General features: G+C 47.2%; 1 protein-coding gene across 5 annotated transcripts in view; it reads left to right on the top strand.

Annotated features, from left to right (window-relative positions):
- The window catches only part of LOC144818631 (poly [ADP-ribose] polymerase tankyrase-1), a 682,266-nt gene that overhangs the window by 276,818 nt on the left and 380,517 nt on the right, over positions 1 to 24,931 (top strand). For all 5 annotated transcript variants that reach the window (XM_078676238.1, XM_078676237.1, XM_078676236.1 and 2 more), the window contains 4 exons: positions 5,146 to 5,332; positions 5,652 to 5,773; positions 21,742 to 21,833; positions 21,916 to 21,994. In XM_078676238.1, the coding sequence (XP_078532364.1) occupies positions 5,146 to 5,332; positions 5,652 to 5,773; positions 21,742 to 21,833; positions 21,916 to 21,994 (480 nt within the window). The remainder of the gene's footprint in view (positions 1 to 5,145; positions 5,333 to 5,651; positions 5,774 to 21,741; positions 21,834 to 21,915; positions 21,995 to 24,931) is intronic.

Below are 24,931 nucleotides of genomic sequence, written 5' to 3'. Positions count from 1 at the left end.
AGAGAGGTTAACTCTTGCCGTTCCGCGGCGCAGACAATGCTCCAGCCTGAAACAGCTGAGCTCTGGCCAAGGCTGGATGGCGGGGGAGGGGGAAACCATGGATACACCGATATCAAGGTGGTGTCGGGGGCACGCGGGTGGACAGGACGGGCTGGGGCTACCATATGCCATCGTCTGCACAGAGAAATGTCAAGTCCTAATTAAAACATAGTGTTGCATGCTACCTTATGCTACAATAAATACTGTACATATTTGCTTCACGAGTGCTGTGCTCCTTGGGGTCTCTCCTGCCTCTCCCTCTGAGCACAGGACACTTCGCCACAAAAAATAAAATACAGGTGCAGATCGCGTGACCGGAAGCAATCGTCCACCGCGACGTGAGCACTGCACACACCGCCATGTGTGCTCTGGTGCACGCACTGACTCCATCTCGTCCATAATCATTAAAATAACATGCAACCCGTGTGAACGGGAGCAGTCACCCGTTCTGTGAGCGATCTACACGTTAGCATGTGTGCTCCGGTGCATGCACCAAGCAGGCTCGTCCATAAGCAGTAAAATAATGCACATCCCTTGTTCACAGCTCTATGAGCGCCGTACCGCCACCATGTGTGATCTTGTGCACGCCCTGAGTCCACCCCGCCCATGAACAGTAAAATTGCGTGCAGCCCCTATGAATGGGATGGAAACTAGGAATACCCTAACCTTTTCTTACTGCCCTTCTTCTGTACTGCCTCCTTCCCTTCTGTTTCTTCATCAACCATATGATTCTCCACTCGCCTGTCTCTTCCCCCAACATTCTGTTTTTCCTATACCCTTCTCTCCCCATACCCTTCTGTCTCCTCCATGCCCATCGGTCACTTTCCTTGCCCATCTGTTTCTTCCCAGCCTTTCGCCCCGTTCCCGCCCCCCTACCGTCTTCCCGCCCCCCTCCCGCTGCTTCTCACTCCAACAACCGCGAGGATCAGAGCACTGCTGTCTATTGTGCGGCTGCCCCCGGCAGGTGACAGCGGACCCCCAGCTGGGCTCTCAACCCACCCCCTTCGCCGGGATCTTTCAGGCATAGCCCACGCCCCCCATCACACACACATCCCCGTCCCTGCCAGCCAGGCCGTGGCAGGGCGCCTCTGCTTTATAGCGCCTATCAGTGCTTTGTATTTGTGTGATAGCGCTTTTACCTACAGCCCCCACCCCCGGCGACATACCTCCGTCCTCCCCGCATCCAGAGCCCTCGCCCCGCTGCCTGGGTCCTCCGCGCTCTGAGCCCGCCGGTCACTCGTGGAGCAGGCTGCAGATGCGGCAGAGAGGTTAACTCTTGCCGTTCCGCGGCGCAGACAATGCTCCAGCCTGAAACAGCTGAGCTCTGGCCAAGGCTGGATGGCGGGGGAGGGGGAAACCATGGATACACCGATATCAAGGTGGTGTCGGGGGCACGCGGGTGGACAGGACGGGCTGGGGCTACCATATGCCATCGTCTGCACAGAGAAATGTCAAGTCCTAATTAAAACATAGTGTTGCATGCTACCTTATGCTACAATAAATACTGTACATATTTGCTTCACGATTGCTGTGCTCCTTGGGGTCTCTCCTGCCTCTCCCTCTGAGCACAGGACACTTCGCCACAAAAAATAAAATACACGTGCAGATCGCGTGACCGGGAGCAATCGTCCACCGCGACGTGAGCACTGCACACACCGCCATGTGTGCTCTGGTGCACGCACTGACTCCATCTCGTCCATAATCATTAAAATAACATGCAACCCGTGTGAACGGGAGCAGTCACCCGTTCTGTGAGCGATCTACACGTTAGCATGTGTGCTCCGGTGCATGCACCAAGCAGGCTCGTCCATAAGCAGTAAAATAATGCACATCCCTTGTTCACAGCTCTATGAGCGCCGTACCGCCACCATGTGTGATCTTGTGCACGCCCTGAGTCCACCCCGCCCATGAACAGTAAAATTGCGTGCAGCCCCTATGAATGGGATGGAAACTAGGAATACCCTAACCTTTTCTTACTGCCCTTCTTCTGTACTGCCTCCTTCCCTTCTGTTTCTTCATCAACCATATGATTCTCCACTCGCCTGTCTCTTCCCCCAACATTCTGTTTTTCCTATACCCTTCTCTCCCCATACCCTTCTGTCTCCTCCATGCCCATCGGTCACTTTCCTTGCCCATCTGTTTCTTCCCAGCCTTTCTGTCTTTAATACGGCTCCTGTTTCTACCTTTCCCATCCTTCACTCCACTTGCCCTTCTGCTTTTCCCCTTGCCCTTCTGTTTCTCCCCTTGCCCTTCTGCTTTTCCCCCTGCCGTCCTGTCTTTCTGTCTTTACCCGTGTTTGGTCTGTACTCCTGCCCTGCTGTTTCTGCCCTGCCTTCCTGTCTTTCCTGTGCTTCCGTCTCTACCTCTGCCTCCGTCTCTTCTGTCTCCGTCTCTACCTCTGCCTTTCTGTTTCTCCTCGACATTTGTATCTTTACCCATGCTTCTCTTTCACCCCTGCACTTTTGTCAGTTCCCCTCCAATTCTGTTTCTCTCCGGGCCTTAGTCTTTACCCATGCGTCTGTCTCCACCCCTGCCCTTTTGTTACCACGCCCTTCTGCTTTAGTCATGCCGGTCTATCACTCCCCTGACCCCCTGTCCAGGGCACAAGCCCTAACCAAGCATTTGCAATGCAATAGGTCTTGAATTTACACAAGTTTAAGCTATTGGCATTGTAAATCACAATGCCTTCTATTTATGTTTTAAAAACGAAAACAAAAATAAAAGGCATTGTCGTATGCAATGTCAATAGCTCCAACTCTCATAAATCCGAGACCTATTGCATTGCAAATGCTTGTTTTCATGGTTTCCTGCTTATGCCTGTGTTCACCTTTGGCGCTCGTAGCTGCTTACATTTTAATGCAGCATTTATCCCATGTTCTGCATGCCCACCCTGCGTCGCTGTTTCTTCTTTTTGAAACTTTCATAACAGTGCTGGTCTGCCAGGTTTCCGTGGAGCGCTTCCCTATCCCTCACCCTTCCTGCCTCGTTACAATACCACTGTGCAGCTGCTGCTGTCAATCCCACGACTATCTTGAAGATATGCCATTTCAAGTAAATAAAGTAGTAGAAACAAAATGTGTACACTGTAAAATCGTAACGAAAGCAAACAATGCGCGCTGTTTATGTACAAAACAGATGCATCCACTTGCAGTATGTAGCGAAATCAAATTAATATTTAACCATTAGCAATACCATTAGTATACGATGTGCTCAAAGAATCGAAGACTTTCACATAGCTTAAAAATGTGCTTGCCAGTGCTTTCTGCAATTGAGCTTTTTACAGCAACATTACATAGCAGGCAATATTTTAAGGGGTAGGCCATATTTCTGTAAAGGGCAGTACAGTTAGAAAGTGTTGTCCTTCTTCACTGTTCTTGCTTATAGAACTCCAGCAACAAGTACCAAGACGCCCAAGTGACGTCATGGTTCTAAGGTCCCGCTGTTGAGCAGACGGAACCAACCTGTTTCTAAAAAGTGACAGGAACAGATTGTTGATCCAAACAGCCAACACATCCACAGTGTATTATCTATTCAAACATGGTGGTACCAGATCGCTAATTATGTTTCTGGATTATCAAGCAATACGGCATTGGCTTCTTATAAGACTGCCAGGCACTATACCTACCAGGTCTCCTAAATTGGCAAGCAGATCTGCTAAGCATATATTACAATGAAAATCACTAGTGGTAGCTAAGTGTAAACCTCATTCAAAATATGTTGTCAGGAATGAAGTTATCCACAAATTGATCTTTTTGGTACCAGACTAAACGCAAAATGCTCAAACTTCATGTCAAGAGAATGCTGCACAGCAACGGCACTGCTTTATATAATTACAAAAAGATATGGGCACAGCCAATATCCATTGCACAGGCGCGAGCTATTGGCTATGACAGTGCTTTTTAGGTTTCGCCTGTGTGTGTGGGGGGCTCTGTGTGGGTGGGTGTGTGTGTGTGGGGGGGGGGGGGTCAATGTGAGTGTTTGTGTATGGCATTTGCGAGAGATTAAGCTATTGGCATTGTAAATGACAATGCCATTTATTTATGTTAAAAAAAAACATAAATAAAAATAATGTCAAGAGCAATGCCAATAGCTCTAACTTTAACAAAGGCAAAACCATTGCATTGTAAATGCTTGTTTATGGATGCGTCTAACACTAGATTACTCATCATTATAATATCCCCAGACGTCAACCTGGATCTGGAGAATTCCCTAGCAGTAAGCAGTGCTCCTGTGTACCAGTAGGTGGCACTGTGTGGCTCCAGAGTGAGACTGTGCCACCCTGCAAGTTTCAAAGAACTGAATATAAGTGCCAGCCCTATGTGCTCATGTCCACTTCTTTCTTTTACGTGGATCCGGAGCGCCACTGCCAACCTAGTCATCTGACAAATCCTGAAATGTTTCATTGCTGCTAAGGAATGATACCCTCAATGACAGCAGGGTTCAGCATTTGCCAAGTCTGCAAAAAGCACATGTCACAGACTTGCACAATGTATGTGTGTGGTGTTTGCGCTGTGGGCCCAACTCTGCGACACTCTGTCTACTTAACTCTACGGCATTCTGTCCGCTCGACTCTACGGCATTTTGTCCACTCGACTCTACGGCACTCTGTCCTCTCAACTCAATTTTTTCCTAAATATTTATACACCCCATACCATTATTTGTGATAAACAGTTGAAAAACGCTATTGTTTGTCGCTCATTAAATTATCACTAGACCCATCAGTGCAGTGCTGTTTTTTTTTTTTTTTTTTGCTTTGGTATCCTTAAAAGTGCCTTGCATGTACAATGTGATTTTTTTTTTTTCTTTTTTACGTCATCGTGAAGCAAATTAGTTCCTAGCTTAGGGAAAGTTTTTATTCAGAATAACTTGTTCTTTTTACACTGTGCCTGGTGTAGTAAAATACTTAAAGATTACGAATTATGTTCTACGTTGGATACAGTTGAAATGCATAAAATGAAGTTTGCAATCTTGTTGTTGACTAAAAATTAAGTAGGCAATTCCACAGATTTGAGTAATAAACATATTTCCAACATTTGCATATATATTAGATTTTGCTAATTTGTATCACTCTTGTTCAATATTAATTGAGCCCTGTTGCACTTTCAGCATGGAGCATGTGTTAATGCAATGGATCTTTGGCAATTCACACCATTACACGAAGCTGCATCTAAGAACCGCGTGGAAGTCTGTTCCTTACTGCTAAGCCATGGTGCTGATCCAACATTAGTCAACTGTCATGGCAAGAGTGCTGTGGACATGGCTCCTACTCCTGAACTAAAGGAGCGCTTGACATGTATGTATCTCGCAAAAGTAACAAATCCATCCTTCCCAAATCTGCATTAAAATGTAGTGTATTCACTTTAAAACCTCTAACATATTGATCCTGGTCTAATTTTAGTATTGGAAAACTAATGGCTTGTACTTGCTCTGCTTTGGCCATTCAATTCCTCATACATATATGTGGTGTCTTAGAGATATTATCATGTTTGAGCCTCTTCCTTTGATGAAGTGTTCTTACGTTGTTACTGGAAGTTAGCCTCATGCATTTCTCAATGAATTTACAGGTTTAAGTTGAAAAGATATTCATTTTAAACCTCTGTTTTTCCAATTAGATGAATTCAAAGGGCATTCCTTACTTCAAGCAGCAAGAGAAGCAGATCTGGCAAAAGTTAAAAAGACACTTGGTTTGGAGATCATTAACTTCAAGCAGCCACAGTCCCATGAGACCGCACTGGTAAGGAAGTAATATGCATTTAAACAAATGGCTGCAGTCTTTAGGCAATTATCTAACTTTATATATGGCACCAAAAGGTGAAATTGTCAATATTTAGGCCAGTTAAGCATAATGAATATCCATACTTAACCCTTTCACTGCTAGGACTTTTTTTGGCTGGTTGGGATAGTTCACACTTAGGCCTCCATAACTTTTTTTCCCACATTAGCTATCCATGCCACATTTGCATCCATTTTTGTCCAATATCCTGGGGATTCAAAGAGTACCCAGGGTTTATGGATGCCCCTGGAGGGGACTGAGAAAATTAGCAAAATATAGCTACATTTTGAATTGTGGGGGACAAATAGCAAAAAAAAGTGTTCTGCAATGCAGTATCTGCTTTTCCCCCAAAAAATGACATCAATAACTGTTCACTGTGCTGAAGTCACCATTTTCCTCTCCTACTGGAGGCACAACATGCTTTCCTGCAACATTCAGCGCACCATGCACGCTTTCACTTTCCAAGCAGCCCAGGACAGTGGTGAATCCTTTGAAATGAAATGGGTCTTACATTTACAAGAGTTTGAGCTATTGCATTGTAAAATGACAGTGCCTTTTATTTGTGTTAATTAGCAAAATAAATATATAAAAGGCATTTTCATTTACAATGCCAATAGCTGAAACTGTCACAAATGCGAGACGTATTGCATTGCAAATTCTTGTTACTAATTTTTGTGCTTTCTTCCTACTTCCAGTTTGTGGTAGAAACCTCTGTGAAACCCATGGGTGATTCTAGAGAGCTATGATTTCGGATAAGCAGACAAAATTCTGAATTATGCGAAAGGTCATTTGTGTAGATTCCTCCAGGTTTTCCTAAGAAAGCTCACGGTTAAAATAAAACAATATTGAAATTTAGTCCATTTTTGATAACGTTTTCAACTGTAACTTCTCAGCCAATTTACGAAAGCAATACACCGTTACATCTGCTAGACCCATCTGGTTGCAGGGATATATAGGGATATTGTGTTTTCCAAGAACTTGAGGTACCCAGTGCCAATAACTGATCTGCTTTTGCAATGGTTTTTAGGTATCGCCTGCGCTGCGCTGCTTCGCCTTGGCGCGATCTCTAGTCGTTGCTTTTGTGTTTCCAGCTTCTTTGGAAGCGGGGTTTGTGTCCACCCTGTTGCCCTTAGGCCCCTCCCACTCAGACTGGAGATTCTGCATGTGCATGTACAGCGTGCTATGATCTTACACCAGGGCTGCCTTAAAGTGCACACAATTTGGCTAATATGTACACAGGGACCTGGCAGAGATTGTGGCAGTAATGTCCAGACTGTACATACCTGATAAAGGTTGTGTTGCCTGTACTATACTGCCCCACCAGCAAAACCATGGGCTTGTTCTCAAAGTCTGCCTCCTCCAGGGTGGGTGAATGGAACTCATAGAAGCGGTAATGCTCCTCCAGCGGCAGCAGCTTCCCGTTGTACAGCGACTTCAAACCGCCCGTCACCGTCTGAAGCACTTCGGGCTTCTCTGCACTCTCATTATTCATCAAGCTGAACATGGTCCTGTTCGTGTGCCTCTCTACCCCTTTCAACCGCAGAAACCGTCACTCTGAGCCGGGCCGCACTTAGCGCGCGCCGCCTGCTAGGTACAGCCACAGTCACACGCCCAGCGCTGAGCCCTGCAACCGGCTGTACCAGGAAGCGCTGACGTAAGCAGTCGCCACGCCGCCCAGGCCATAACTAGGTTCCGTCTGTGCCAGCCCATGGTACGTCACAGCCCGCCAACCACATGCAGCCTTGCATATCCACCACATCACTTCACACCAGCCTGCACCATTACCGCTCTCACCAGAAGACCATATCACTCTCACTGCTACACCCACCCTGAAGCCACAGCACCCTCCAGTCTTCCTCACTCACAACATACAAGCACTTCCCACATAGGATGTAAAAAAAGAGGCCACACCTTTCCATACACACACCTTACATGGCATAGCTTGCACACAATTAATAAACAACTTACATGGCATAGCTTTCTACACATGTAAATAAGCACATCGGTGTCCGCAGAGATGTAGTAAGCGCTATATAAATGCTTCACTACAATACCACGTGTAAGAGTTGCTCATTTTTTCACTTTAAATTCATTACAAAGTGGGCTTACCCTAACATAAACCGTTTTTACACTGTCTATTTTGAATAAATGTCGTATTAAACCATGTGATGACTAGTAATACAGTTTCTGGTTCTAAATAAAGGTGTGAGTTTGCTATAACAATAAAAGAGTGTTCCCAGAGACTTCCAATGTTTCATTTACTATGCTTCAATAAACTGAGAACCTCTGGCCGTCATCGTGCTGCCGACACATCCAGGCGCCCCTGCTCATATTTTGGGACCGGGCTGACTCCACCGCCAGGGCTACGCTGCTCCCAATGGCTCCACAATATTCATTATTCCGGGTGTAGGTGGCCGCCATCTTTGTCCTGAAACTTTTTTGTGGGGAGCTGCCTCTTCTGCGTCATCCCCTGCAGCACGAGCGCTCTGCCCTGGCGCACTAGCGGCTTTGCCCCATGCTTGAGGAGAGGGGGAGGGTGGGGGATCGCGGGCAAACACATGTCCGCTGCCTCATCATGCCGGCGTTTCCTTGAAATCCCCCTCTTTCACATAGTGCGGTGGAACGGCGAGGAACAGAGAGGGTGCCCCGGCATGTGCTAATGGAGTGCGGTGACAGGCAGCGACAGGGACGGTGGGCAACTTAATTAAAACCCCAACGCAGACCGTGAAACCGTGTGCTGGCGCATTATGCCTCTTAGCACCCGCAATTTTAGGGTCCCTCTGAAAACCACAGTCCCTAAAAAGCGATCAGCAACGGGATGTGCAGATGAACCAGCCTCGGGCCATGGGAGCATGCAGTCACCCACTCAAATATCTGCAACATTTACCATACAAAAACCTGCATTTGTTCTCTTCTTCCCCTTTTGTGGCATGCGTGCTGCAGAAGGGAAATATTTGTAGAAGTTCTTGTGTTTTGTGGTACCATTGTCAGGGTTACCACTGAACCCGCTGTTACTCCCTCACGCTGTTTTTTCTGAGCGCCTTTCCCTCGTATAAGTTAGGAGTTCACTCTGCAGCAACCGGTTACTGGTATATTTCCCTGCTGCATCCCAGATCTCTGGTACACCTTACTGTTAGCGTTTTGAAGCCCACCATAACAAAGAAAACAAGCATTTGCAAGGCAATAGGTCTTTCATTTGTGAGAGTTGGAGCTATTGGCATTGTAAATGACCATGCCTTGCATTCATTTGTTTTTAAAACCTGCAGTCGTGCATAAACACACACTTTGAACGTAAAGTCCTTGCTTACGAGAAGCATGGCTGGCAGTAAAAGAGACTGCCAGCCTTGCTTCTCATAAGCATGGACTATAAGTACAAAGTGGTTGTTTACGCACAGCTTGCAGGTTTTCAAACGCATAAATAAAAGGCATTGTCATTTACAATGCCAATAGCTCAAACTTTCGCAAATGCGAGACCTATTGCATTGCAAATGCTTGTTCATTGTGTTTTGGGTATAAAGCAATTCATATACTAAATTATGAAGAGTGAAAAATAGATATACAAGAAACCTATGTATTTCTGAAATGGGCACAAAGATATATAGTTTAGAAGCAGTGGTTATTTGCACATCTCTGAATTAGTAGGTACCCATGCTAGCATGTGAATTAGAGGGTGTTTCTCAAAATGTCTTCTTTCTTACACACTGGCATACATTTGGAAGGTACAAACGCAGAGGAATTCAGTGGGTAATAACGCTTGTTCTTGTTTCTGGGTTCCCTTAAGTCTCCCTATAAAAATGGTACCACACTTGTGTGGATAGGCCTGTTGCCCGCGATAACAAAGAGCCCAAAATTTAACATAGACACATAACATGTTCACACTGAAAAATTACCCTTTTTAGGTCGAGCTGGAGTTAGCATCCAAAGGATACTGTCTCGGGGGAAGGAAGGACAAGAGGGTGTTACGAGTTTGAAAGCCGGATTTGTGTGCGCGAACGCGCACGTTCCGTCCCGCGCCGCGCACTTCCCTCCCACGCCGCGCACTTCCCTCCCATACTCCCAGCAAGTCAGCCTAACGCGCATGCATGCACACAGACACACGCGCGCACACGCACTTACACTTACTTACGCACACGCACACGCACACACAGACACACACAGACACACACAGACACACACAGACACACACAGACACACACAGACACACACAGACACACACAGACACACACAGACACACACAGACACACACAGACACACACAGACACACACAGACACACACAGACACACACAGACACACACAGACACACACAGGCACACGCACAGGCACCCAGACAGGCAACCCCCTCTCCCCTCCTTTCTCTTACCTTACCGGGCTTCTCGGGAGCCTCGCAGAGCACTCGAGCTGCTCTGCCATGCCTGCACGATGCGGGGCTCTCCCCTTAGGCTTGGGGGTCCCGCAGTCTCCCTGCTGGTCTTCACCCGGGCCCCCTCCTGGGTCCCGGGACTTCAGGTACGGCACTTCGCTGTCGCTCCGGGCTCGCGCTCCAACCTGAAAACGAAACTTAAAAATGTTGCGCATGCGCAGGCAGCCCCCGCCCTCCCACTCCTCCCAGGCCGGATACTGAGTTTGTTTTGTTTGGCTGCCATCCTAAATGCTGCTGTTTACTTTCCGTTCCTTTTGTTACCGCCCCCTCCCGCTGTCCGTTGTCTCCCAGCTCATGGGCCATGGATGTGCTTTTGGTGACAACCCTCCCTGTTCGGCAACAGAATGCAGTGCCTCCCGCAGTGCCACAAGGGAGAGCCCAGCGGACTTGCTCTGACGTCCCACACCCCCTTGGATCCCGACCGGCACCAAGCGTGGCTTGTTGGCACTGTGACCACGCTGTCCTTGCCCTGCAGGCGGCTCTGTCCACCGGAGCTGAGCACTCCTGGGTGCTTTTGATTTTATCATCCCTGCTCGGTGAGGGTTGGAGCTTGGTGTAACTGCTGTTTCCTGGTACTTTTATCCCTGTTTACGACCCTTCTGCGGTCCCGTGGTGGCTGTGGATCCGGACTGGAACCGGGGAGAATGCTCAAGCTCCTGCGGAGGTTCTTTGGCTGCTGGTCGATGCAGTGCTACAGGGCAGCGCACGCGGCGCCCTGCTTACACCGGGCCGAGCCAGATGGAGGTGGCCGGACGGGCTTTGTGCAGCCCCGCCCGCAGCCCGTAGGTTGTCGCCCGTGCCAGCCGCTTCGGCTTCCTCACTTCTGCAGTCGCCCATGGTGAGCGGGGGCACCACCATCTACATCTCGGTTGCCTGGGGCAGCCGCTCGTCCTTATGCTGCCAGGTGCTGCTGCTGGACGGGATGAACATCAGCCTGGATCAGCCCCCGGGACGCGTCCAACAGGCTCCACTGAGAAGAAAGTGAAGTTTCGTTTTCCCAATAGTCGGTCAGGTACTGCAGTGTCCAGTCCCAGCCCTCGCCCACCTGCAGGCTCCTCTGCACACACAAATTCATGTCTTTCTCCTTAATCCTTGTCCTATACGTTTTCGTTTCCTCTCTCTGTTTTACTTTTGCTCACTTCCCTCCTCTTCCATTCTCTTCCAGAGCCCCCTTTATGCCCCTTTCTTTAGAACACGCCCTCCCCTTTCACCACCCAATCTCTTCTGCCTTTCTACGGCATACCCTGCCTTCCCCCATTCCCCTTCCCTTCCTCTCCCTTCTTTGTTCTCCCGTCTCTGTCCTTCCCTTTTGTCGTTTTGCTTTTTATATTTTTCTTTACGCAGCTCATTTCCTCCTTTCTGTTCCAAATGTTAGCTCTGCCGTTGGTTGGTTGTTTGATTCCACTCTGCTCTCTGCTGCTCATGACTGTGTTTCCCTGTTCTGCTCTTCCCTGTTCTGATCAGTTCTGTGGTGCCCTGTCCCATCCTGTCCTTTTCTGTTGGGCTCTGTTCTGTTGGCCCTTTTCTGTGCTGCTCTGCTCTGTTCAGCTGTGTACTGTTCTGGTCTGCCCTGTTTTGTTTTGCAATGTTGTTTGGTCCAGTTGTGTGCTGCCCTGTTCGGTTGTGCACTATTCTCTGCTGCCCTGCTCTATTATGCATTGTTCTGTGCTGCCCTGTCCTGCTCACTTCTCTGCTGGCTTTTTCTGTTGGGCGCTGTTCTGGTCTATCCAGTTTGCACTGCCCTGTTCTGGCCACTTCTGTGCTGCGTTTTTTGTGTTGGGCACTGCTCCCTCCTGCTCAGATGTTCTGCCCACTTCTGACTAGTGAGATGAAGAAACTGGGGGGGGGGGAATTCTCTCAAAGGGGCATGGCCAATCTAATAAAGGGCGTGGCTTAAAACATGTAAGCTAAAAATCTGTGCTTAGCATAGTGTGCCACACTACTGCTATTTTGCTGCTTCTGTCAGCATCCACATATATCATACAACAAGTAACATACCACCTACAGCAAGCCAGGACTATTGGCTTTGTGTAAATGGTTGGTACCCAATTAGAAGGATCCTGTTGTAAGGTACATTAATTCATGCTAAGTGCTATTAAGGTCTCCTGTGTCCAGCTTTCCACACACTGCCTATCACCCACACTACCTACCTCCTCCATGTCCTCTGCCCACACAGAGATTGGTCCTTAGAAATTGTCTTCCACGCGCACCCGTAAATAATTTTAAAACAATTTAAATCTGGTATTTTGTGTGATATGGCCATGAGGGCCCTGATTCTATATTAAAAAACAGCTTTGCACTACCATTTCCCGCTAAAAGGCAATATTTGTCTCCATGTGTTTCCATACCTGGAGTGTCACCCAGTTTGGTGCTTACTTTCCCTCCATATTAAAGAACAGTAGATGTTTCAGCACTCAGGCTAATATGCTGCATTGCTAAATACATATAAGGTCCCAAAGGTGAGACCGATGCATTGCAAATGCTTGTGATGTTTATATAGTATATCACGCATTAGCCAAAAATAAGCCTCATTAAAAAGAGTCTGTGTCAACATCCTTTGACTATTTCTCCGATGGGAAAATGCCAAAGCATGGTTTATTGATTTTTGCCAACATTTTGACACTGGTATGGCCTAGTATTGTATTCGGCAGATCACCGACATTGTAAATATTTCTTTTTTTGTAGCAGACCACAGTCTGATTCAGCTTATGGTGATGTGGAAACTGTTTTGTGTTCGTATAACATTTGGTGGGGTAACTATGTCGCATTCATTGAATTCTAAGAGTATAGATTTGTTATTTAAGGATTAGGGCCGAAAGGGCTTTGCATGCCATCCTTCCTTTTTCAGTCCTTGGGTACAAGGAGGGTCACAACTCTTATACATGAAACTTCAGTATAAAGAAATGCTGGCATTCCCAGTATCCTTCTGTGTTTTCCTGTTTCCATCGATCTAGAAGGGTTTAGTTACAGAAACCACTGTTGGTCTTTGTCCCAGACAGTCTACCAGCATCGTACAAGAACTTGGAAGTAATAACGTAAATGTTATGGCTGGTTTAGGGTGGAAATAAGCTTATTAACTGATATTGGTTTTCCATTGATACTCTGAGATGGCAGGGGTTCATGGTTAAGTGGACTCCTTCCGAGTCTCTAGCCAGCTGCTTGAGGTCCCTAAGAAATGTCCATCTGCATTGCATGCAGCGTGTTTTTCGGCAGCAGATCTTGCACTGGCTCACTGTGTGATGTTACATTGCAGTGTACGGAACCACAGGAAAACAATTTAATGAAAAAAGTCGCCATCAATCGGCTTCATCTATGTTCTCAACTAGTCTTGGGGCTTCTTCTTGTTTTCTTTACTAAGTCCTTCGTGTTTATTTTGTGCCACATGGTTTTTAATTTTCTTTTCTTCACTTTTCTTCTTAAATACAGCCTGTGACCTATGATGTGACTCTTCTTAGAGTTTCTTGTTGCTCAGATTGGTGTAATTTCTGATACTTATATATGCTCCCCTCGTCTATAATGCTTGTTTTACACTCGTTATTTTTGTTTCACACTTTTTCTTTGGCACACACATTACCAGCCGCTAGTGCACACTTTCACCAGGCACAACACCACCCCAGCCGTCCGTGCACGCTTTCACCAGGCAGACACACAACGGCAGCTGTCGGTTCACGTTTTAACCAACACACTCCTCCAACAGTCAGTGCACACTTTCACCAGGAATACACCACCAGCCGCCAGTACACGCTTTCACCAAGCATACACACCACCAGCCATCAGTGCACGATTCCAACAGGCGCACACACATCACCAGCCATCAGTGTACGCTTCCACCAGGCACACACACCACTAGCCATTAGCGCACGCTTCCTATAGACACACACACATCACCAGCTATCATCACCAGTCAGTGCATACTTCCATCATGCACACACACCACAAGCCGTTAGTGCACGCTTCCATCAGGCACACATCACCATCCGTTAGGGCACGCTTTCACCAGACAGACACACAACACCAGCTATCAAAGCACGTTTTAACAGGCACACTCCTCCAGCCGTCAGTGCACATATTCACAAAACATACACACCACCAGCTATAATTGCATGCTTCCACCAAGCACACACACCACCAGCCATCAGTGCACTCTTCCACCAGGCATACACACCACCAGCTGTCAGTGCACACTTTCACCAGGCACACACCACCAGCCGTTCGTGCACGCTTTCACTAGGCACACGCACACCACGAACTGTCAGTGCACGTTTTAACAGGCACACTCCAGCAGTCAGTGCACGCATTTACTAGGCAACCACACCACCAGCTATAACTGCATGCTTCCACCAGGCACACACACCACCAGTTGTCAGTGCACACTTCCACCAGCCACAGCATCACTCGGCACCACTGAACGCCACAGCATCACTCTGTGCAACCATTCAATAACAACTGGTTCAAATATGTTCTCTCAATGTTTCAAGCCTTATTACAAATGTCACAAAAAGATGTTAATATTTCACTTCTGTTCTTGGATTTTGGTCACAATAAAATACACTGAACATAATCTTCGCAAAAGTTATTTACAAAAGTTTAAGCTATTGCCATAAATTACAATAACTTTTATTTAAGTATTAATTATTAAAAAAATTAAAAGCCATTGTTATTTGTAATATCAATACATCTAAGTCACGTAAATAATACACATATTGCATTACAAGTGCTATAGGTGTCACGTTTGCGAAAGTTAAAAGTATTGGCATTGTAAATGACAAAGCTATTAATTTCGCTATTTTCAAAACCAACACATAAATAAAAGAATTGTCATTTACAATACCAATAGCTCAAACTTTCCGAATGCGAGACCTATTGCATTGCAAATGCTTGTTTGTAATGTGCCTCGCTGTGGATTTTGGGCCCTAGCTGGCAGGATCAGATCAAACCGAGATCAAGGAGTCTCTCTGTCAAGGACTCACATTAATGTTACTTTGATCTATTCCTGGCGCAAGACACTAGGCCCAGTCACACAAGTGGGGCAGCATTTTTATTAGGTTTTGACTAGCGATGCATGCGTACGAAGTACGCATGCGCTAGCAAAATCTAATGATATCCTCTAATCTTCTATGTGGGGTCGGGTATCTGCCCCCTCCTCCCATTGGCTAGCTCCATAAATGGAGGCTAGCCATTGGGAGCCGGATCTGTCCGTCAAAGGCCGGACCAGATTCGGAGGCGTTCCCGACATTTTTTCCCTCTCCGCCTCTGCGATGTCGTCATCGCGGCGGTGGGCGGAGTTTCTTTTTTTTTATTTTGTTTGTTTCCCCCATTACGCAGCCGACCGCCGCTGGAGGAAGTCGAGGTGAGTGCTGCCGTTCCCTCCCCCCTCCCGCTGTCCGTGAGCCCCCCCCCCCCCCCGTGTCTCATGTCGTCTGTGCCGTTCCGCCCCCCTACCCCTATAGCGCGAACTCGCCCCGAAGCTATCCGGGCGCTTTACATGAGCACCGGTTGTGTTGCAGACGGTCACATTCATTTCTAGGCAGGGGGAGATGAAGTGGTTTGCCCAGAATCACAGGATGCTTCCGCCTCCTGCTAGACTCGATCCTGTTCCCCAGCTTCAAAGTCGGCCCACTGGGATGCCCCCGGGCGGCAGTGTCACCTCTCCTGTGGGTTGCCGGCCCAATGCTCTTGTCAGTATCGGGCGGGCCCCTGGTTCAATCCCTCACTGGTGTCTGCCTCACCCCCTGTCAGACACCACAGCCACTAGTGTGCAGGTGTAGCCCCCTCAGGTCTGTGGGCTCCAGGTTAAATTACCGAGCTCTCCCCGATCCCTGCTTGAGTTTAGCGGCCTGATGTCAGGGCTTCGGGTTCAGTCCCACACACAAAGCAGCTGCTCGCTCTCCGGCTCCAGGTTAAACCCTCGCTCGTCCTGGACGCCTCGGGTTAAACCCCCTCCTCTCCCCCCCCCCCCGACACGACAATCTCTTAATATGGACGAGATCTCTGAAGTGTGCGTGTAAAGTCGTGGGAAACAGCCCCACTCCACACTAATTACAGGGCTCTCCGCCTGAGCACGCCCCTCCGTCCTGCCTGCACGGATGCAGCAGAAAGGGCTTCTGATTCTATTAGGCAGCAGATATTTGCTCTCTGCGCACAATGCCATGCCCAAAATTATCCCCTGGCTCGTGTGAAGGGGCCGCGCTTTCAAACACTAACCTGCTCTCTGCGTCCATGCCATGGAGCTGCCCAGCACTCCTCCTGGGTCCCAGGAGAGAGATGCTGGCAATGAATGCACTTGATTGCAGGTACGGGGACGTTACCCTGGGGAGGCAGACGTATTGTTTTTTAGTTTCTTTGTTTTTTTTCTCTTTGTGAGGAGGGCAGTGAGAAACTCCGGTTCATCAAATGTACTGATGCAGCTCACCCAGTTCAAACTGGTTTTAGGTATAGTGTCCCTCAGCTTACTTTTTTTGACAGGGGGGTCTGTGGAAATGCAGTGAACTGTAGCTCTGGTACTTAGCAGAAAGGAAGGAGAAAATAAACCAGCTGTTGCGGAAGGCTCTGAAGACCTTATTCCGCCTCTAATCCCCACCAACCCCATCTATTCTCTTTCCCCTCCCCTTTCCTCCTTGGAAAGCTCCCGCAGGCTTGCACCAGTCAGTGCTTCTGTGACAAATGCTACAGAGTGCTGTCACTTGACGAAAGGACCTGCCTAATTTCATCAGACGGGAAAGCAACCCGGTTAGGTTCGTACTGCTTCTGTGACACTGCCAGAGAAGCATTGGGTGATGTGGGTCATAAGAGCGCTGTATGTTGTGCATCGGGAGGGCATCAGCCGGCAGTGACTCCACTGCTTGGGGTGGAAGGCTCCACCATCGGTCATGCTTTTAAGAAGCACATGGGATTAACTGAGGCTTTCAAAAATAGCTCCAGGCGACGTTTTTCCACAATTTACCAATGGTTGTAAAAAAAGTCCGTATTGTATTGAAAGTTTGTTACGCTTGTTTAGTCAGCGCCGGAGTGCACAGATACATGGTAATATTAATAGATTGACGAGTGCCTCTGACAGCTCGGCAGGGCAAAAGAAAGGGGCAGGAACATTTTAGAACTGGGAGAGGCAAGGGTGACTCGTGATGCATGCGCAGTGTTTTCAACTCAAAGGTAAGTAAAGGTTAGACTCGGTCCGGTGTGCCAGCATGTGGCTGACCAAAGGCTGCGACAGTCTCAGTATCCCGCAGGGGCACTAAACTGCCAGCAAAACATAGTAGCGAAATCATCTCACTTCATAAAACTGACTTTCATCCAGTCCTCTGTGTTCTACTACCAGCAATAAGCATTCTGAGACTTGTAGTTTCACTGTAGTTGTCGTAAGTAATCCTACACGTGCCAACATGTGAAATATTGCTGGTTGGAAACGCGGCAACTGGCTGCACGCTCATGTCATCGGGTTAGATGATAGCTATAACAAAAGCCCTGATTCCCCCAGATGCCTGTGAGAGATCACAGACTCCCAACCCCTAACGGGTGAAAGAATGAGCGGCTTTTATACTGCACTCAGGTAAACAAAGGTGAGTCCCAGACAATAACAAAAGAGGAAAGTAGGACCAGTGTAAAATAATAAATTGTTTGGAGCTTTGAAACAGTGTGACAAAGAGTCAGAAGTATAGCTCAAAGGCAGATCTGCTAATGTTGTTCACAGAGCTCGCGAGCTGATCTGCCAAAGTACGCTGGTGAATTACATTCATTGCCACCCAGTGGTGCCGCCTCTCCAGCGCTCCCCACCGGCTCTTCGCCCGTGGCGGCCGCCGATGCTGTTCGGTGCCCGCCCTCCCCCCTCTTCATTAGGCCTTTGTTACATGTTTCTCATCTTCAATTAAGGAGTGGGCGGATGCCCCCTGCGTGGAGGGCTTCTCTTGCATTTTCTGATGTCTTTGTAACATGCTTCTGTACTTCAGATTCCTGTGAGAGGGACTGCTGTTTTTAGGTTTTGACTAGCGATGCATGCGTACGAAGTACGCATGCGCTAGCAAAATCTAATGATATCCTCTAATCTTCTATGTGGGGTCGGGTATCTGCCCCCTCCTCCCATTGGCTAGCTCCATAAATGGAGGCTAGCCATTGGGAGCCGGATCTGTCCGTCAAAGGCCGGACCAGATTCGGAGGCGTTCCCGACATTTTTTCCCTCTCCGCCTCTGCGATGTCGTCATCGCGGCGGTGGGCGGAGTTTCATTTTTTTTATTTTGTTTGTTTCCCCCATTACGCAGCCGACCGCCGCTGGAGGAAGTCTAGGTGAGTGCTGCCGTTCCCTCCCCCCTCCCGCTGTCCGTGAGCCCCCCCCCCCCCGTGTCTCATGTCGTCTGTGCCGTTCCGCCCCCCTACCCCTATAGCGCGAACTCGCCCCGAAGCTATCCGGGCGCTTTACATGAGCACCGGTTGTGTTGCAGATGGTCACATTCATTTCTAGGCAGGGGGAGATGAAGTGGTTTGCCCAGAATCACAGGATGCTTCCGCCTCCTGCTAGACTCGATCCTGTTCCCCAGCTTCAAAGTCGGCCCACTGGGATGCCCCCGGGCGGCAGGGGCCGGGTTTACACATAGCTTGTGCGCACCGGTGCAATCTCGGCTTCAGAAAAGACTCATGTCAGACCCACCGCAGTTCGAGCCCTGCTGGCTCTTAGTCAGGGGTCACTGAAACACATGGAAAAAGTGGCTCAACTTACTGCTCAATTTAAACATACTCTATAAAATGAGAGTCAGGTCCACCCAAAACGACCCTCTCTACCCCCCAAACCACGTCATTGGAGTTAAACGCACGTGCTTTAACTTATATGAACCCATTCCTACGTTACCCTCAATCCCTACAAGCTGAAAGGGCAACAAGTGTGTAAAATTATATCAAGAAAGGAAAACTCATTTCCAATCCCCGATTTTGGAACCATTCTTCACCCTATGAATTCCCTCTTCCGTCATTAGCATAACCCCACCTCTCCACAACAGCCGGACCTCCCGGAGCCCCCCCCCCCCCAACACCTGCACTTAAACAGTTTACCTCTTCTGAGCCTCCGCCGGTCCCCTATGAATCCCCTCTTCCGTCATTAGCACGAACCCCACCTCAAAAGAACAGCCGGACCTCCCGGAGCCCCCCCAACACCTGCGCTTAAACAGTTTACCTCTTCTGAGCCTCCGCCGGTCCCCTATGAATCCCCTCTTCCGTCATTAGCACCAACCCCACCTCAAAAGAACAGCCGGACCTCCCTTAGCCCCACAACATCTGCACTTAGACAGTTTACCTCTTCTGAGCCTCCGCCGGCAGCCTGACCCCCGCACACAATCCACTCCAGGTGCAAAGCCAGGAAACGCTCCCGCTTCTCGAGCATTATTGAGGTGTGTTCTCCCACGTGAGCCCCTCTCTTCACCCTCATTTGCTCATTCAAACTCACCCAATCACCTTGGCTGTTCCATAATCCAAAAACAGTGCTAGGAACTCCAAATCCCACAATGCTCTTTGCTGTCACCCATCAAACGAAATCAGTAAAATAAAAACGTAAAACACAATAAAATGAAGCAAAAACTCACGGATTCCACCCCCCGTCAGGCTCTCTCTTCACAAAACCAAAAAAGTGAAATGTTATCCAAACATAATGCCGATTCAGTGAACACCTGCTCAAAATTCATAATCCACTCCAGTGCTATTGGAACAGGAATGGTTCACAAAACCCCGGGAGCAGTTAAAGTTCAGCGGCCACACTGATCCGATATTACTGTTCACGTGAAGGTGTTCCGTCCATGAATCCATTCCAGGTCTTCCTTTCTCCTCTGTCTCCATGGTGCTCGACCCTTTATTATAATCTTTGAGAAATCCAAATATGGGGGTAACTCCAATGGGGACGATGGATTTGCAAAGCACAGAAAGTATCTGTGTGAGAGTGCACGTACACAAAAGCGTGCTGTGAGGCCCACAAAGCATGGGGACGATGGATTTGCAAAGCACAGAAAGTATCTGTGTGAGAGTGCACGTACACAAAAGCGTGCTGTGAGGCCCACAAAGCACTAATAGCTGCATTAAAAAGAATAATGTGCACGAGGCGCATGCCTTAAGGGGCCTAGACAGTAAAACAACTAGATGAGTTCGGACAGCATGGGAGGAAGCATGCCGGGGGGATCTGGAATTGGCTGCTAAAATGTGGGACAATTATTTGTTCTGGAAAATAATTGCCAATGGGAGTGGCAAAGGCGCAATCTTGCAAGCCTAGTAATATTGTTTCTGTGTTCAGGGGCGTAACAAAGGGCCCCTGCAGCCCCTGTGGGGCAGAGGGGTCTCATCACATTCTGTAAGAGGGGGCCGTCATCTTGCGCTACGCCATTTACTGGGCACTGCTGTCCTGAGGCAGAGAAGTGCAAAACGTACTTATAATAGTATTACTTTATTATTTTGAAGTTTTTACACTTGTTAACAATGTCTGAGCATAGGTTGCACCTCATTAATGCAAGCTCCGCTCTACAATATAGTAATAAATAATAGAAAGGTGACCAATAAACCTTTTCCCCGCCCCCTGGTTCCCCTGCCCCCTGGTTCCCCTGCCCCCTGGCTGTGCTTGCTTCCCTGCCCCCTGGCTGTGCTTGCTTCCCTGCCCCCTGGCTGTGCTTGCTTCCCTGCCCCCTGGCTGTGCTTGCTTCCCTGCCCCCTGGCTGTGCTTGCTTCCCTGCCCCCTCGCTGTGCTCTGGGTGTGTGTCAGTCACATCTTGGATCAGCCACAGGAGTATTTTTGTTTCATCTTCTGTATGAGGGACTATTAGATTAAACTATTGACATTGTAAATGACAATGCCATTTATTTATCTGTTTTCAAAACCAACACATAAATAAACAATTTGTCATTTACAATGCTAATAACTCTAACTTTGGCAAAGGCAAAACCTTTGCATTGTAAATGCTTGTTGGGACAAGTGAGGAAACGCTGGGTGGTAGGAATTTTCTCGTGTCCTTCTGATTCTGGAAGAATAAGTCACAGAAATATTAGGAAAAGTTCGATTTTAGTCACATTTAGAGATTTGCAGGGCATTGTGGTTAAGAACATTTTTTGGGGTCCACAAGAGACACACCACCATGTACTCCCTTGAATGTCTAGTTTTCAGAAATGCCTTAGTTTGGTAGATTTTCTTGGGTAGCCGTCGAACCCAGGCCCAAAAACTGTGCCCCCCCCCTTTTGCTGATGTCGCCACATTGCATCTTAATGTGTGAGTGTGATCATTTATATATTGTACTGCTACTGAGTAAATGCTTATCGGTGTCACTGCAGTTAGGAAATGTGTTTTCAGAGTGAAATAAGTCATATTGATATTGTTGGACTCAAGAAATGTGTTCAATCAGTAAAAATTGCGTCTGTGCTCATCTCTCACTGAATCTGTCAAATGCCTGGATACAGTGTTTTGAAAATAGGTAATTAATAGTACCATAATTATTTTTGTCAATTTTTGCTTTGCTTTCTTTTTTCATGCATTCATATTTAATTTCTTTCCAGCATTGCTCAGTGGCTTCCCTGCATCCGAAACGTAAACAAATTACAGAATTATTGCTCAGGAAAGGAGCCAGTGTCAACGAAAAAAATAAAGAGTATGTTGACTTTTTTTATAGTTAATGCTCATTCATTGGGATTTTCGTATTTTTAAAACTGCATGATCTGTTTTTCCTCTAGTTTAATGACACCACTCCATGTTGCAGCGGAAAGAGCTCATAATGATGTCTTGGAAGTTCTTCACAAGCATGGAGCAAAGGTAGTCTTTCTTGAGTTTGCCTTTTTAGAATCTTTATTTGGGTGAAATTTTGTTAACTCAGAAAAGCAGCAGCTTTTGTGTCCAGTTTCTATACTTTCTAGTCAAGAATTTCAAAAATATTAACTTGACTGATGGAATGTGTTTTTAACACGTGCAGGTGAAACCAGGCTTGTTGACACTTAATGCAGGGTCAATCCTAAAAATACAGCAGGAATTAGACTACAATCTGCGAATCAAATGTGTTTTTTAAGCATTGCCAAAGGACCCTGCATAAATGATTATTTGAAGATTGATTGTTAAATGGTCCATCAGCTACTTTCCAGTTATGTCCCAAAAAATTCCAACACTGGATTCTTTTGAAGCAAGGAACTCAAATGAAAGACTATGATGCCGTACATAATGCTCTAGAGGGTGGCAAATATAATACAAACATATATATATATATATATATATATATATATATATATATATATATATATATATATATATATATATATATATATATATATATATATATATATATATATATCTAGATCAGAGGTCTTCAAACTTTTTGATGCCGAGACCCCCTTGTAAAACCTTTTTAGGCGTAAGGACCCCCTTCCGACAAAAGTTTCTAGAAACTGGTACTCCTCATCATCAACTTTTGACAACCATAAATGCGCCTGTTAGACCTCATCACATCCATCCATCATTCATCCACCCACACTTTCACACATCCATTGATCCACCCTTTCATCCTTCCATCCATACTTCCATCCATACTTCCATCCTTTACCCTTTCATCCATCCACCCATCTTTCATCCATCCACCCATCTTTCATCCATCCACCTTTTCACACATCCATCCATCATTCATCCATGCAACCTTTTATCCATTCATACATCCATCCACCCTTTCATCCTCCCATCCATACATCCATCCTTCATCCATCCACCCTTTCATCCATACATCTACCTACCCTTTCATCCATCCATCCATCCACCCATCATTCATCCCCCACCTTTTCACACATCCATCCATGCATCATTCATCCATGCAACCTTTTATCCATCCATACATCCATCCACCCTTTCATCCATCCTTCATCCATCCACCCTTTCATCCTTCCATCCATACATCTATCCTTCACCAATCTATCCTTCATCCATCCACCCTTTTATCCTTCCATCCATACATCCATCATTCATCCATCCACCCTTTCATCCATCCATTCACCTATCATTCATCCACCCATCTTTTTACACATCCATCCATCCATCCATCATTCATCCATGCAACCTTTCATCCATCCATACATCCTTCATCCATCTACCCTTTCATCCTTCCGTCCATCCTTTCATCCATCCATCTATCTACCCTTTCGTCCATCCACTCATCATTCATCCACCCACCTTTTCACACATCCACTTCAGCCTGACATCCATCCACCCATCATTCATCCACCCATCTTTTTACACATCCATCCATGCATCATTCATCCATGCAACCTTTTATCCATCCATCCACCCTTTCATCCATCCATCCTTCATCCATCCACCCTTTCATCCTTCCATCCATACGTCTATCCTTCACCAATCTATCCTTCATCCATCCACCCTTTCATCCTTCCATCCATCCATCATTCATCCATGCAACCTTTCATCCATCCATCCACCCTTTCATCCATCCATCCACCCTTTCATCCATCCATCCTTTCATCCATCCATCCACCCTTTCATCCATCCATCCATCCACCCTTTCATCCATCCATCTATCCACCCTTTCATCCATCCACTCATCATTCATCCACCCACCTTTTCACACATCCACTTCAGCCTTACATCCATCTATCCACCCATCATTCATCCACCCACCTTTTCTGTGCCTCTCTCATGGGGGGGGATCAGTATCTCTCTGCGTCGTCTTCCTTCTTCTTTCCCGCTCATGGGAGGGCATCTCTGTGCCTCCCTGCTGGGGGCGGGGGACGTGTCATGGGACCCACAGCTCCTGGCGCACAACATCCATTGAACTCACAGAGCTACACTACAGCCTGCTCCCCCAGCCCCCCCCCCCCCCCCAGCTCGTGTATGTGAGCCCGGCTGAAACAGCTTCAGGGACACACACAGCCACACTGAGTACTTGACAGGTCTTTAAAAGACCTTTTACTTGTTAATGAGGTGTTGATGTTTTTCACACCTCGGTGTGAATTAGGCCTCTGCCGTGAGCACCCTCAGTCAGCCCAATGCCAGGAACTGCACTCTGCAGAATCTGCGACCCCATTCCCAGGACTCCACGACCCCCCTCGGGGTCGCGCCCCACAGATTGAAGACCTCTGATCTAGATAGAGATAGAGATAGAGATACATACATACATACATACATACATACATACATACATACATACATACATACATACATACATACATACATACATACATACATACATACATACACACACACACGCCTGCACAAATGAAGGACCAGAGTCTGACACTGTGTAATACGCATCTCATAGTAGAGGCATTGTAGAATAGGAATCTTGTCGCTCCTTAGTGTCTTGGTCAATTTTCAAATTTTTTACAAATTCGATTTTATTCTTCTTATTTCTTAATACTCATTGAAGTCAATTCAGCATCTCACTGGGTGAAGCCTAGATTCAATTACTTTCATTAGTCGTGGTGGGACAGAATGCAGGCTTCAGGTAGAGTACCTCAGGCCTGCAGCTGGGATGACTACTTTACTTAGGTGATTCAGAGGGTTCTTCTAAACAAACACTCGTACCTTGGTAACTTTGAAAGCTAGGTTTGCCAGTGAAATGAGGCCCAAGGACACTGTAATGACTAATGATCATTACCTGTGTTTTGTCTTCACTTAGGTTTATAAAGTCAAATGCCATCCTGAATTGCAAAAGCCATAGACACTGCTGGGGATGCTCAGCAGTTTTTTCTCCCTATC

This window comes from Lissotriton helveticus, chromosome 2_1 (assembly GCF_964261635.1).
Source record: "Lissotriton helveticus chromosome 2_1, aLisHel1.1, whole genome shotgun sequence".
NCBI classification, from domain to species: domain Eukaryota; kingdom Metazoa; phylum Chordata; class Amphibia; order Caudata; family Salamandridae; genus Lissotriton; species Lissotriton helveticus.
This window is presented reverse-complemented; position numbering and strand designations above follow the sequence as displayed.